General features: G+C 37.9%; 1 protein-coding gene across 1 annotated transcript in view; it reads left to right on the top strand.

The window, feature by feature from the left end:
* Positions 1-397: 397 nt before the first annotated feature.
* LOC131189562 (uncharacterized) overlaps positions 398-15,690 on the top strand; it is a 50,597-nt gene continuing 35,304 nt past the window's right edge. Inside the window, 3 exon segments of the mRNA XM_058165735.1 lie at positions 398-497; positions 3,755-3,909; positions 9,936-10,062. Of these exon segments, the coding sequence (XP_058021718.1) occupies positions 398-497; positions 3,755-3,909; positions 9,936-10,062 (382 nt within the window).

Genomic DNA, 15,690 nt, shown 5'->3' with positions numbered 1-15,690 from the left:
TTCTTCAATATTTGCAAATCACACACATTTCCCAGACATTAAGAAGAGGACGTTCTAGAACTGCATAGATGACGGCCACCTATTTGGAAAGGCAAGATTTTAGAGAGACGCTTTTCTTCCAACCCCAATAAACTATCAATAGACCTGGAAAACTATTTTAATTGGTTTCACTGAAAGGCATCGCAATCCTCCCAGTGTGATGAAATGTGCTTCAGTGGTGCCATCAGCCAAAAGCGGTGTGATCCTATTCTGAATTCTGCAGAAGATGCCCATTTTGTTCGTAGGATCTCTCGGCTTGAATTGGTGAAAGAAAATTCTTATATTATTCTTGGGATTATCTGTTACTTGGGAATCTTGTTTCTTTGTTCAGGGTGTTATATCTTTTGAGGAAGTGACCATGTATTTCTCTGAGGAGGAGTGGTCTCAGCTGGATCCTGCCCAAAAAGCTCTCCATGGGGAAGTCATGATGGAGAATTCCAGGAATCTGGCTTATCTGGGTAAGAACCCCCATCTGTGCTCAGAAACAAAGAGAAGGCATGGGAGGGCTTACAAAATTTTGATAAAAAGAATCACTTTTTATTTATATCCTGCCTTTATTATTTTTTGCAAATAACTCAAGGCAATGGACACAACCAGTACTCCCTCCTCCTATTTTCCTCCTAACAACAACACTCTGGCATGGATTGGGCTGAAGAGAGACTCGCCCAAAGTCACCCAGCCAGCATTCATGCTTAAGACAGAACTAGAACTCGGAATCTCCCAGTTTCTAGCCTGGTGTCTTAACCATTGGACTGAACTGACTGAGATGTGCCCACTTGTGTTCTGAGTTTGGCATCATTCTAAGTTGAGTGTGGGAAGTTATTGCCAACCAGAAATTTTATTGACTGTCAAATATTTTACTCTGCAGACAAGTGGAGATTTTTCATTGAAGTTGGGGAGCTGGTGGGTCTGTTGCTGTCCCAGCATTATACAGTGTCCAAAGCCCTTTGGGGGTTTGTGGCCCCATGGAATTGTTCCAGGTTGCCAAGGGGCTCACACACACTGGCGCTCAAAGATTAGATCAGGCCTTTGTCTTAGTTTTGTTGGGATGTCACCCAATTCTGATACATGAGAATTGTTGGGAGCCCACTTGGAAATCTGTCTTTGAAAAAATGTAGTTTGAAATCTTCATGCTTGCAACAAAACAGCCAAACACACTGAATATTCTTTTGCTAATTTTCAAAAGAAAAGATTGGACCCTTCTCCTTGTTTTACATTTTACATTCTTCTCTTTCAAGGCTATAATGAGCAATTGAATAATTGTAAGGAACAGTTTCAACTGATCCATCTAAAAGAGAAAAACAGGAAGGTTGCAGATCAGGTGCAAACAAAGGTTGAAACAAACCGATCACAAAGTGAAATTAAAAAAAGCTTTCCTTTGAGCAATAGTGTTCTAAGCCATACAATCATCAATACGGGAGAAATACCATATAAATGCATGGATTATGAAAAGAGCTTTAATAAATCAGATCATTTTTGTTTCAAATGATACCGGTGCTTAAGAATGACACCAAATTACAGGAATGGCAAAAGGGGGTTAATAACTTTGTATGGATGCGCAAAAAGCCAAGAATAAAATTAAAAAGAATGCAGGATATAAGGGAAAGGGGGGGTCTTAAAATGCCTAATTTAAAATTGTATTATGAAGCAGTTGTCTTATCATTAATTACTGATTGGATTAATTTGACTGAGGAAAGAGTTTTGAATATAGAAGGTTATGGTTTGTTATATGGGTGGCATGTCTATTTATTATATGATAAGAAAGTAGATAAAATATTTAAAAATAATATAATTAGAAATGCATTATTGAGGGTCTGGAGGAAATATCAATATAAATTAGATGGAAAGATTCCAATATGGGCAATCCCGAGACACATGATAGAAAATATAAATATATATCAAAAGATGGAGGTAGTTACCTATAAAGAACTTCTTTGTATGGAAAAGGGGGAATTACAATTAAAATCCAGAGAAAAGATGGGGGAAGAAGGGAAAAATTATACATGGTTCCAATATGGACAATTACAAGCTAGATGGAAACTAGATCAAAAAATAGGTGTTAAGCAAACTGAGGATAATTTGTTAAAACAAATGAGAGATCAAGGCCAACAGCATATTAAGAGGTTGTATAATGTATTAGTAGAAATAGACTCAGAGACTGAACTGGTTAAGGATTGTATGATTAAGTGGGCACAAAATTTTCAGCAACCAATAATGTTGGAAACTTGGGAAAGAATTTGGGTGAGGAATGTTAAATTTACACAAGCGCAAAATATGAGAGAAAATTTTTATAAGATGTTTTACAGATGGCATTTAGACCCCAAAAAGTTGTCATGTATGTATTCTAATGTACAGGCTAAATGCTGGAGATGCGATTGTGAAGATGCCACTTATTACCATATATGGTGGACTTGTAAAAAAGTTAAAGCATTTTGGATTAAAGTATGGTGGATCATGCAGAATATTTTGAAAAAGAAGATTAAGTTTACTCCGCAGTTCTTTCTACTAGGAATAATTATGGATTGTACAGCTATAGAGACTAAATTGATTTTGAACTTAATAACAGCCGCAAGACTTTTGATTGCTCAATATTGGAAGAAAGAAGAATTACCTACAATTGAAGAATGGACACTCAAAGTATCAAATCTGGCAGAAATGGCTAAAATCTCTGCTTATTTGAAAGACTATACACAAGAAAAATATATTTTAGAATGGAAAATGTGGATTGATTATATTCAAAATAAGTATCAGATAAAAAAATATCAAATAGCATATGAGTAAATTTAGGAAATATTTTGTATTAGGTATATTTCTGAAGGAGAGGGGAATTGAGAGTGTGATTAAGTGTGGAGTGACTAGAGATTATAATTTAGGAATTATTTTGGATTATGATTGTTAGTTTTGATACCCTGCATTTTGTTCTGGGAAGTCGGGTGGGGGTAAGGGGAGGAACTGGGGGTTGAGGGTAGAGAGGGAGTGATGGTTAATGTACAGGGATTATTGAAGAATTAATGTAGGGTCGGGTCTGCCCAGTTACCATTTTAGAATGGTGGGGAGGGAGAAAAGAGAGAGTAGGAGGTAGGAAAGAGGAGAAGAGGAAGGAAGAGGGGTAGAAGAGGGAGAAGGAGTGGAGGGTGGAGGGAGGAGAGGATGTAGATAAGAGAAGGAGAGGAAGGTTTGGAAAGAAGGTAGAAGAAGGTAGAAGAGGGAAGAGTGTTAAAAAGGGGGGTGGTGACTGGGCAAGCCCGACTAATTGTATATAACTGTACATTGGATGAATTATTTGATATGATTGTAAAAATAAAACTTTTTTATAAATAAATAAATAAATAAATAAATAAATCAGATCATATCATTTCCTATAAAGAGACACATTCGGAAGACAAAAAATATATCTGCATGGATTGTGGAAAGATCTTCTGTTAGAATTACTCTCTTACAATCCATCAAAGGAATCACACAGGAGAACGACCTTATAAATGCATAGAGTGTGGAAAGGCCTTTAATTGTAGCACTAGTCTTAATGTGCACAAGAGGATTCACACAGGAGAGAAGCCTTTTCAATGCACAGAGTGTGTCAAGGCCTTTAATTGTAGGAGTCATCTTAATCGCCACAGGGTGGTGCACACAGAAGAGAAACCATATCTATGTCTTGAATGTGGAAAGAGTTTTAAGTGGAATTGTGTTCTCACCTCCCATAAAATGATACACACAGGAGAGAAGCCATATAAATGTATAGAATGTGGAAAGGCCTTTTCAAGAAGATACACTCTCACTTGCCATAGAAAGATCCATAAATGGGAGAATCCACATGGTGTTCTGGCTTACCATAAAAAGAGCATAAAAATTCGAGAAGCCATGTCAATGCAGGTGATAAAAATAACAATTCAGATTTACTGTGTGAGATGGGACTGAGAAAATATTTTTCAATATGAAGTATCTGTGTCGCTGGCTCCTCCCCGCAAACCTGAACACATACATGTTCTATGGAAGAAGGTTCAGAGGAAGAGCTCTGAAAGGAGCCACAACAGTGGGAAGTCCTATAAACACATATGCAAAAGTTTTTTTTCAGCAAAGGCCAAATTCTGTTTTCCTGTGGAATGACAAAGTCTCAGATAAAAACTAAAATGGATTTTTTTTTATATGTATCTGTAGCATTAGATCAAAGGAGTACACTTTGTATGATTATTTAACAGGTGATCAATATATTCCAAAGGAAAAGGGGAATTCAAAGTATTTTGGCATCAGAAGCTGTTGAGCATCAACTGAGGAAAGGGACTTTTGAAAACTGTAGAGCCTGAAATAAAGTTAGGACAATCACTGCAGGAATTGGCAGTAGAGATCTGCCACATTGGGATGTGATGGAATTCGCTAAGGAATTACCACTACTATGTGTTTAGGAATCTCCCTCCATCTTGAAATCATTTACTCAAAAGAGAGCTTAGCAATATGCTGTCAGATCTCTGAGGCAGCCAGATAGGAATCATGGCCAGACAGGCTAACTCTATTGTAAGGCTATTGTACTACTACTATTCATAATCTGTTGTAAGGCTGTATTAATAGAATTGTGCAAGTCTGAAAGTACAAATCTGTCGTTGCTTAAAGTTGCTTCTAACTGTGAGGTGGAATGCATATGCATTGAATAAATAAATAAATAAATAATGAATAAATAATGAATAACAGTCTGATACATCAATGCACAGTTTTTAAGATTTTTTCCTTGCCCGTTATACAGCTGCATCCTCCTCCACCTTTTATTTGATATTTCCCTGAGTAGCATCTTTTTCCCTTCTCCCTCAAGGTGATTCCTAGAAACATTTACAAGTTCCTAGTGGTGTGGAAATATCCATACCTTTACATTTATTAGCTGTGTCCAAAGGCAGTAACGGTCAAGGAAAGTTCTTTTAGAGGGAAATGACTGACTAGCCGAGCATTCAAGAAGAAGCTTGATGAATCAGATTTTATAGGACTACATGACATACAGAATACATATGGGAGAATATTTGTAGCTCAGGGTTGAGATGAGGGGGTCCTTTGTGGTCTCTAAGTTTGGTCATTTTGCCATTTTTGGGCTGTTCTTTTGGCTGTCATTGGCCCATTTTTCGACCTGTTTTGGGCCGATTTTTCAGCCATTTTGGACCCAGTTTTCAGTTCGTTTTGGGCCTGTTTTTTGACATGTTTTGGTCCATTTTTCAGCCTTTTTTGGTCCATTTTTGGCCTGTTTTTCAGCCATTTTGAGCTCTGTTTTTCCCCCATTGTTCGGCCTGCTATGGGCCTTTTTTCGGCCTGTTTTTGGGCTGTTTTTTGTGCTATTTTTTGTGGTGTTTTTGGCTTGCTTTTTGGCCGTTTTGGCCCATTGTTTGACCCATTTTCAACCTGTTTTTCAGCCCGTTTTGGTCCCATTTTTGGCCTGCTTTTCAGGGGTTTTTTGGCCTTTTTTGGGACGAAAATGGCCCATTTTTTTCTGTTTAGGCCTAGTTTTTTGGCTGTTTTTTGTGCCATTTTTTGTGCTCTTTTGGGCCCATTTTTTGGCTATTTTTGTCCTTTGTTTGACCCATTTTCCACTTAATGTTCAGCCCATTTTGGTCCCATTTTTGGCCTATTTTTCAGGGCATGTTTTGACCTGTTTTGGGACCAAAACAGCCCATATTTTTCCTTTTGGGCCTTGTTTTGTGGCCTGTTTTCAGCCAGTAGAGTGCTTCAGGAGGCCATGGAGGGTGATATCGAGGCGCGGGTGATGTACATAGCCCGTCTTAGCTGCCAGAGGCACTGTGGGCCTGTCCTTTCATATTTGGAGACTGGCCCCACGGATCGGATTTAAGCACCCTGGCTGCCAGAGGAGGCCTATGGGGGTTGAGTTTGACAGCCCTGTTGTAGATGATTCCTGTTTCTTTGGGGGCAAGGCCAACTTTCCGCCTGCCTTCTGTGGCCATGCCCTTCTTTTGCAGGGTCCAGAGAAAAGAAAAAGAATAGAAATCCTCTAGAATTGAGGACGCCGACCAGAATTGAGCACAAAATTTCTATTGCTAGACAAGAAAGTTGTTCAGTGAATTTTGCCCCATTTCACATTTTTTATTCCCACAGTTGTTAAGTGAATCACTGTAGTTGTTAAATTAATAAAAAGGTTGTTCAAAGAATCTGGCTTCTCCATTGATTTTATTTATTAGAAGATTGCAAAAGGTGATCTTCTAATAGGACCCAGGAACACTGTAACTGTACACTGTAACACTATAAATATGAGTCAGTTGCCAAGCATCTGAATTTTGATCACAGGATCATGGGGATGGTGCAGTGTTGGTAAGTGCAAAAAATGGTCATGAATCATTTTTTTTCCAGTGGCATTTGGATTTTGAATGGTCACTGAATTATTGTCAATCAAGGACTATCTGTGCATGGCTGGCTTGATATTTGCTTTGTCAGGCATACCTATTCAATGATTGCTGACCTTTTTAGCCCCTAGGATTATTCTGAGTTTCAACTCCTAGAATTGTGAGCATGCAGGGAGAGGGAGGGTTTCCCACCAATAGTCTGCCCGAATCACCTTAAGCACAGGAGGAGGTGGAAGGAAAAGATCTCCTAAGGTGCATCCAGAACAACTAAGCATCTGAGCCTGATCTTCAAGAAAACGAACTTCAACAAAGATTTCTTCAATGTTCACAAATCACACACCGTTCCCACACATTAAGAAGAAGAAGTTCTATAACTGCATAGGTGATAGCCACCTATTTGGAAAGGCAAGACTTGTAGAGAGACGCTTTCCTTCCAATCCCATGCCCATCATCCCTGGGCCCCATGGAACCTGCTCTGATCAGTGCCTTGATGAAGGTATCTGTTCTTTTATGTACACTGAGAGCATATGCACCAAGACAAATTCCTTGTGTGTCCTATCACACTTGGCCAATAAAAAATTCTATTCTATTCTATTCTATTCTATTCTATTCTATTCTATTCTATTCTATTCTATTCTATTCTATTCTATTCTATTCTATTCTTTGCAGGATCCCCTGGTATAGCGCACACAGTCCACCAGGGGTCTCCCTCGGCAGCGCTTGGAAGGGATGGTCAGCCTCCTTCCAGAGGGAACTGAGCATGCGCCTGGCTCTTTCGCGAACTCAAAACTTTCCGGGAAAGGCTGAAAGCGTGCCTGCTTTTTCTACGACGTCCGATTCTTCTCCCGCTCGCTGTGAATCTTGGCTTGAGTCAGGAGGCCGAGAGGCTGTAAGGAATTCTCTCACCGGGGGAGATCCAGGCGGGGCTCGGAGTGAGTGGGGGTCTTTTCTCTGAGGGTGGAGGCGAGCATGGAGCATGCAAAGCTTCATCAAGTTCCAAGTAGCGGAAAGGGCGGGGAGGGGGGGGAGCTCGGGGTCCCATATTCCCCAGCCATCCCTTGGAAGAAGGAACACGCAGGGCAGCTCTGCACCTGCCGGGTTTTCTCCAGGAAGAAAATCAGGGTCGCCAGAAAGTGTGGATCCATTTACCCTCCGTTCCCTCCGGCAAACCTCTGCATGCGGGGAGAGGGAGAGGTTGCCTTTCCAAAACACACAGAATGTCTTGATTCCTGCACAATTTCCTGCAAATTAATTGGCCCTTTTTCAGAAGGGGTTTCCCTCATCTCCCCTTTCCTGGGCCGAGAAAAGTGACCGGCCAAAGTTCCTCCGGTTGCTGCAAGGCTGCAATTCCGTGTGTAAAGAGTCGAGTGCAAGGCGTGTAAGGACTGGAACTCGGTTTCCCGCCTTTCCCCACCATCTTTTTGGTGTCTCTGCCGGTAGGCAAGCAAAGAGCCTGTTACAATTGCCTTGTTAATTCTGGCATGCTTTTTTTTTTTTTTGGTGACTGGAGACATAATCTGGATTGTGCAAAGGGTTGTAGGCAGCAACAAAAATGATATGATGTAAATAATTAGGAAATAGAAAGCCAAAAGATATTTTTAATGGATTCATGCAATATTTTGATTCCTTGATAGAAGTTGAGGCAGAGGAGTCCTAGCAAATTTTCCCCAAACATAAAGAAGTATATCTAATAAAATCCCGCCTTCCCCTCCTTTGTGGAACTTGGTGGGTTCGTAAGAATTTCTTTTGTTGCTTTATTTATTATTTATTAGGATGCTTGTGTTTTGCATTTCAGTTCTGTAAGCTGTAAATCTTTTCTGATTCCTCTGGAGACCGAAATATCTTGTGAGGGAAGAGGGCTGAATGGCGTTAGGAGGTTTGGCCAGACCTCTTATGATTAGGAAGACCTGGGGAGATGCATGGGTCCATTTTGGAGCTGGATTAGAGACCAGAGAGAAGATGGAGGGACAATGCCCAGCAGATGCAGGATCTGGAAAAGGCCGTCCAGTTGCTCAGCCTTGGAACTATGGGAAGAATAGGGCAAGTCCTGGGCAGAAGAGCCAAGAAGAGGAAGTCAGCACTTTAGAAGTCCAATGGTGTGACTTTAGCAAAGTGCAATTCCAGGAGGGGAAGAGTCCCCGAGATGTTTGCACCCAGCTTCACCGCCTTTGCCGTCAGTGGCTGCAGCCAGAAAGACACACCAAGGCTGAGATGCTGGACTTGGTGCTCCTGGAGCAGTTCCTGGCTGTCCTTCCCCCAGAGATGGAGAAATGGGTGCGGGAGTGTGGAGCGGAGACCAGTTCCCAGGCGGTGGCCCTGGCCGAAGGCTTCTTGCTGACCCCGGAGTCTGAGAAGATGCAAGCAGAGTTGCAGGTGTGAAAATATAATCATGGCAGTTTTAAAGAGAATCTTTCTGAATTTGTCAATGTCTCTCTGGCAGAATTTTCTGGGCTTATGAGCTGCTAAGATCTCTTGTTCTATTCTTCTTCCGGAGGATGAATTTGGGCCAATTTTTCTATTCTTGCTTTCCAGCTTAACTGATGGACATTGGTGTCTGCTGGGCTGAGTGTTCAATATTGATAATTCATTTCTATGTCTCTACTGTTCCTTCCTTTCTCATGCCACATCTTATCCACAAGTCCTTGCAAGCTATCACTGAGAATCCGCAGGGGTGGAAAGATTCATCAGAATCCTCTCAAGAGCTGCTATTCAAGGAGAGCTTCCAGAAAGGTCAAAGTCAGGACATCACAACAGGTAACAGAAGCTCTTTCCACGGGACATGAAGTTTGGACATCCATCCATCTGATTGTTTTGTTCATCTTGAGTGGAATCTCTCCCTTTTTTAACAGTCTGCTTCTACCATTTTTTATCTCTCTCAGATAATAGAAAGCTCTCATTATTTTTAGAACAACCTTCTGTTTGTGATAGAACTGAAAGACTGGCTGAACTTCTACCTCAGGTAAGAGGAGAAATATTGGAATGGTCCACGAAACTTGGAATGGTTTCATTTTATTCTGTATAATATTCAATGAGTAATATTGCTGTTTTCATGCAACACAAATTATAGATCAGATCATTGAAAATTCTCACTTGGCATAACCTGCCTATCTTTTCTGATAAGCTTTCTCCACCCTCTTGGTTCAGGCTCAGATTTCATTGACCAGAAGTTGCTTTGACCGGAGATCTTCCTCTTGTCTCCCAGGGTCATTCTCCACTACCATTACAAGGTCTATCAACACTTCCAACACAGATGGATTTCCCCTTTATTTCCTTCTGCCAACTCTAGGAATAATTGGAGGCAGTGATAAGTAGTGGGTTTAATACCTAACTATCAATCAACCAAAAACACTATTTTAATTGGGTTCACTGAAAGGCATCGCAATCCTCCCAGTGTGATGAAATGTGCTTCAGTTGTGCCATTAGTCAAAAGCGGTGTGATCCCATTCTGAATTCTGCAAAAGATGCCCATTTTGTTTATAGGATCTCTCTGCTTGAATTGCTGAAAGAAAATTTTCAACATTACTTTTGGGAGTATCTGTTAATAGGCAAACTTGTTTCCTTGTTCAGGATTTTGTGTCTTTGGAGGAAGTGACCGTGTATTTCTCTGAGGAGGAGTGGTCTCGGCTGGATCCTGCCCAAAAAGCTCTCCACGGGGAAGTCATGATGGAGAATTCCAGGAATCTGGCTTATCTGAGTAAGAACCTCTGTGCTCAGAAACGTAGAGAAGGAATGGGTGGGTGGAGGACTTAAAATTTTTTGATAAAAAGAATCACTTTTTATTTATGTCCTGCCTTTGGTATTTTTTGCAAATAACTCAAGGCAATGGACACAACCAGTACTCCTTCCTCTTCCTATTTTTACCCCAACAACAACGCTATGATATGGTTTGGGGTGAAGAGAGACTCGCCCAAAGTCATCCAGCCAGCATTCATGCTTAAGACAGAACTAGTACAGGTAGTCCTCGAGTTATGACCACAATTTTTTTATTGAAAAGGTTTTACAACAACAATTAAATTTTCCCCCTCCCCTCCCCCCCTCCCCCTTCTTCCCCCCTCCCTCCAAAACCCCCCTCCCCCGCCCCGACTTCCCGGAGCAAACACAAGGTATAGTTCAATAAACAAACAGTCATACATTAAATTTTTAAAATCTAACACAAATATAATCTTTCTCTCTCATTATACCTGACTTCTTCCATTAAAATCAAAACAACATCCTTCATTCAAAGACAATCCGAAATTTCTTAATCTGATATCTATTTTGAATATAATCAATCCAATTCTTCCATTCATTTAAATATTTTTCTTGAGTACTGTCTTTCAAGAAGGCTGAGATTTTAGCCATCTCAGCCAAATTGGAAACTTTCAATATCCATTCTTCTATTGTGGGTAATTCTTTTTTCTTCCAATATTGTCCAATCAACAGTCTTGCTGCTGTTATTAAGTTCAAAATCAACTTAGTCTCAATCACTGTACAGTCCGTTGTTATTCCCAAAAGGAAAAATTGCGGTAGGAACTTTATCTTCTTCTTCAGAACATTCTGCATAATCCACCAAATTCTTATCCAGAAAGACTTAATTTTCTTACAAGTCCACCATACATGAAAATATGTAGCATCATCACAATTACATCTCCAACATTTCGCTTGCATATCTGGATACATACATGATAATTTCTTAGGATCTAAATGCCATCTATAAAACGTCTTATAAAAATTTTCCTTAAATTCTGCGCTATGTAAATTTAACATTTCTAACCCAAATTTTTCCCGTGTTTCCAACATTATTGGTTCTTGAATATTCTGTGCCCATTTTATCATACAATCCTTTATTAAATCTCTTTCAGAATCTATTTCTATCAACACAGTATACAATCTCTTTATATGCCCCTGGTTTGATTTCTAATTTGTTTAACCAAATTTTCTTCATTTTGAATAATACCAATTTTCTGATCTTCTTTCCATCTAGCCTTTAACTGTCCATATTGAAACCAAGTATAATTCCTCCCTTCTTCTTTTAATGTATCCAAAGATTTTAGTTGTAGATTTCCCCTCTCATTATATAAAAGATCTTTATAAGTAATCATTTCTTGTTCCTGTTCTATATTTATATTCTCTACTGCATGTCGAGGACTTGCCCATATAGGAATTTTATAATTTAACTTATAATAATATTTTTTCCAGACACGCAGAAGAGAAATTCTCAACACATGATTCTTAAAAGCTTTATCTACTTTCTTATCATACAATAAATATGCATGCCAACCATATAATAAATCATAACCTTCTATATTCAAAATCCTTTCCTCCGTCAAATTAAACCAATCACTTATTACCGAAAGAACAACTGCTTCATAATACAGTTTTAAATTAGGCATTTTTAATCCTCCTCTTTCCCGTGTATCTTGCATTATTTTCATTTTGACTCTCGCTTTTTTCCCTTCCCATATAAATTTATTAATTCCAATCTGCCATTCTTCCAAATTTTTGTCTTTCTTAATTATTGGTATCATCTGAAACAAGAACAAGAATTTAGGCAAAACATTCATTTTTATAGCTGCTATTCTCCCCAACAAAGATAATTGTAATTTTTTCCAAGTATTCATTTCCTTCTGAATTTTTTTCCATAACACATCATAATTATTCTTATACAATTTTACATTTGATGAAGTAAGAAAGACTCCTAAATATTTAACCTTTTTTACAATTTCAAATCCTGTTATTTCCTCTAGTTTTTCTTTCTGATTCTTAATCATATTTTTGTTAACACTTTTGTTTTGTTTTGATTCACTTTAAACCCTGAGACCCTTCCATATTGATTAATTACTTCCAACAAATATACACTCGAATTTATAGGCTGAGTCAACATAACAACCAAATCATCTGCAAATGCTCTGACTTTATATTCATGTCTTCTAATTCTAATACCCTCTATCTCCCTTAACTCTCTTATCTTATCCAATAAAGGTTCCAAAGACAAAATAAACAATAAAGGTGATAAAGGACACCCCTGCCTTGTTCCTTTCGCAATTTTAAAACTATCTGTCAAACTACCATTAATTATTATCTGAGCTGTTTGCTCTCCATAAATTGCCCTAAGTATTCTTATAAAACCATTTCCAAATTGCATTTTGTCTGTTAATTTAAATAAAAATTCCCAATGCAAACGATCAAAAGCTTTCTCTGCATCCAAAAATATAAACGCTGCCGGAATCTGATTTTTCTTTTCCAAATATTCCAATAAATTCACTATCTGCCTAACATTATTCCTCATTTGTCTCCCTTTTATAAAACCAGACTGGTCAGTATGAATCCTTTGTTGTACAATTTCCATTAACCTATTTGCCATTATTTTCGCAAAAATCTTATAATCATTATTCAAGAGTGAAATCGGTCTATAATTCCCAGGCTTAGTACAATCCTGATCCTCTTTTGGTATCAATGAAATAAAAGTAGTCCTCCATGATGGTGGCACTCCTCCTCCCATCAGTATCTGATTAAATAACTCCATAAGTGGACCAACTATCTCATCCTGTAACTTTTTATAATATATTGCTGTAAGTCCATCTGTGCCCGGGGATTTCCCTATTTTTAATTGCTTTATTACCAAAATAATTTCCTCAGAAGTTATAGGCCGATTCAACTCTTCCCTTTGTTCATTAGTTAAACCTTTAACCTTATATTCTTTCAAATATTTATCAATATCCATATTCAATATTGTATCTCTGGCATATAAATTTGTATAATATTCCAAGAAAGCTTTTTTAATTTTATCCTGTTGAAATCCTGTTGAAATCTCATTTTACCCTTATATTCAATTCTTTCAATACGTGCTTTCTGTCTTTTCCTTAACATGTAAGCCAACCACCTCCCTGATTTATTGGCATTACAAAAAGTATTATGTTTAGCATATTGTATATTGGTTGCCACCTGATCTGCCATTAACATATTAAATTGACACTCTAATATCTTTATCGCCTCATTAATTTTTAAATCATGTGGATTATATACCAGTAATTGTTGTTTCCTCTGAATTTCCTCTTCTAAATCCCTATGCTGTTTTTGTAATTTTCTCCTCTGTCTACTATTAATATATATCAAATTACCTCTCATAAAGGCCTTGCTAGCATCCCACACCATTTCTATCGAAGTTCCCATATTCAAATTATAATCAAAAAATTCTTTCATTTGTTTTTTACATTGATTTACATTATCCTCATATCTAAACAAATTTTCATTTATTCTCCATGATCTTCTTCCACCTTCATATTGCAACTCCATCCATACCGGACTATGATCAGTTAAACACCTTGGAAATATCTTTGTTTTCTTAACCCTAGAAAGCAAGTCATTGGTAATTAATATAAAATCAATACGTGAAAAAGATTGGTGCCTGTCCGAAAAATAAGTATAGTCTCTATCATCAAAATTCTGCCTTCTCCATATATCTTTCAACTCAAAATCTTCCATCAAATCAAAAAAAGATTTAGGCAGTTTTGCATGCATAGGAATTTTCTTAGAAAGAGTTCTTTTATCTTTTCTAATATCCATTACACCATTCCAATCCCCTAATATAATAAATGTTTTATAGTCCCAAAGAGTCAATTTTTCATGTAACAGTTTATAAAATTTTTCTTGTTGATTAGGTGCATATATGCCAATCACAAGTGTCTTTTTTCCTTCTAAAATCAATTCAATAGCAATATATCTTCCTTGAATGTCCGTTTCAATTAATTTAGCTGATATATTTTTCTTCAAATATATAACTATACCATTTTTCTTATTCGGAGCAGAAGAAACAAAATGTTTACCTAATTTCGAATTAATCAAATATTTCTGATCTGATAATTTTATATGTGTCTCTTGCAAACATATCACATCGTTTTTAAATTGTTTCAAATAATGAAATATTTTTCTTCTTTTCTGTGCTGAATTCAAACCATTAACATTCCATGTCAAAAATTTATTTGCCATCACTGGCCTCTTGAAGCTTCTGAGCAATTAGCTGAAGACTCTCACTCTTCGGCTTGGCTCCTCCCACAGCTTCAGTAGTAGAATCCCGTCCCTGTCTTTGAAGTCATTCCTCTATCTCCATACGCCTAATAGCTCCCCTTGTCACTCTTTGTTCTTGAGGTTGTTCTGGAGGTACTGACATCACAGGTGTGGTTTCAACTTCCCCACTCTGTTTCTCTTGAAGACTTTTATCCACTGTTTCTACATTCACTTTCAATACATTAAAAAGAAAATCTTTTGCTTTCAACTCAGTATCAATTCGATATCTCCTGCCTTGACAAAATACTGTTAAGCCAATTGGAACCTCCCATTTGTATTGAATCTGATGCTTCTAAAGCTCTTGTGTAAAAAATCTAAAGTCCCTTCTATCCTTTAACATTTTAGCAGGGATCTCTTTCAAAACCAACACCTCCTGTTCTCCTATTTGCAATTTCTTTTGGTATGTAGCTTGCAAAATCTGATTTCTTATTGTAGAAGTCAAAAAATAAATTACAATGTCTCTTGGGAGCTTTTTCTGCCTCGCTACCCAAGAATTAACCCTATATGCCTTATCAATTTGAAAATCAACTTCTCGAGGGTCCATTCCTAACATTTCAGCTAAGGCTTCTGATATAACTTTTTTAATATCTTCTTCCATCCGATCCTGGAGACCCCTAATTCTCAAAGCCTTCTCCAACGCTCTATATTGCAATACCACCACATGGTCCTCATTTTTATCCACTTTATTTTGGAGCTCTCCAACTTTATTATCCAAATACTGATTTGCTTGACTAATTACTTCCACTTTATCCTCCATTACTTCCAAATTTTTTGCCAAACTTTGAAAAACCATCAATAAATCATCTCTAATTTTTTTATTAGTCTCTTTAATTTCTTCCCTAAGTTGATTCTTCACACCATGAATATTATTCATAATTTCTTTAAATCTCTCTTCAGAAACTCTGTTCTGTTCCTTTAACATATCTTCCAAGTTAGTTTCAGACCCCCTTCTCGTCATGGGAGCTTTTGGTGGCTTAAAAGCCATTTTAATTTAAGTAAAGTCTCTAATTAGAATTGTAAAATCTCAAAGTCTCAAAAAGTCTCTATTAAAGTTGTAAAATAAAAACTTTCACCTTGCGTCCTATGGAGAGCTTCTATTCAGCTAAAATCCACAAAGACGAACTTCACTTTCTCTCACAAGCAGCCTCCAATCCACTTCCTCTCAGATGCCATTTTTTCCTTCACTAAGTTAAAGTGAGAAAAAGTTTTCCCCTTTTTTTTAAAAGAAGTAGAAATCAGCTCTCTTCTTGCTTCCCCAGTAATCGATCACTTGTAT

Source organism: Ahaetulla prasina, chromosome 2 (assembly GCF_028640845.1).
Source record: "Ahaetulla prasina isolate Xishuangbanna chromosome 2, ASM2864084v1, whole genome shotgun sequence".
Classification (NCBI taxonomy): domain Eukaryota; kingdom Metazoa; phylum Chordata; class Lepidosauria; order Squamata; family Colubridae; genus Ahaetulla; species Ahaetulla prasina.
Note: the sequence above shows the minus strand (reverse complement) of the source record. Positions and strands in the feature narration are given on the sequence as shown.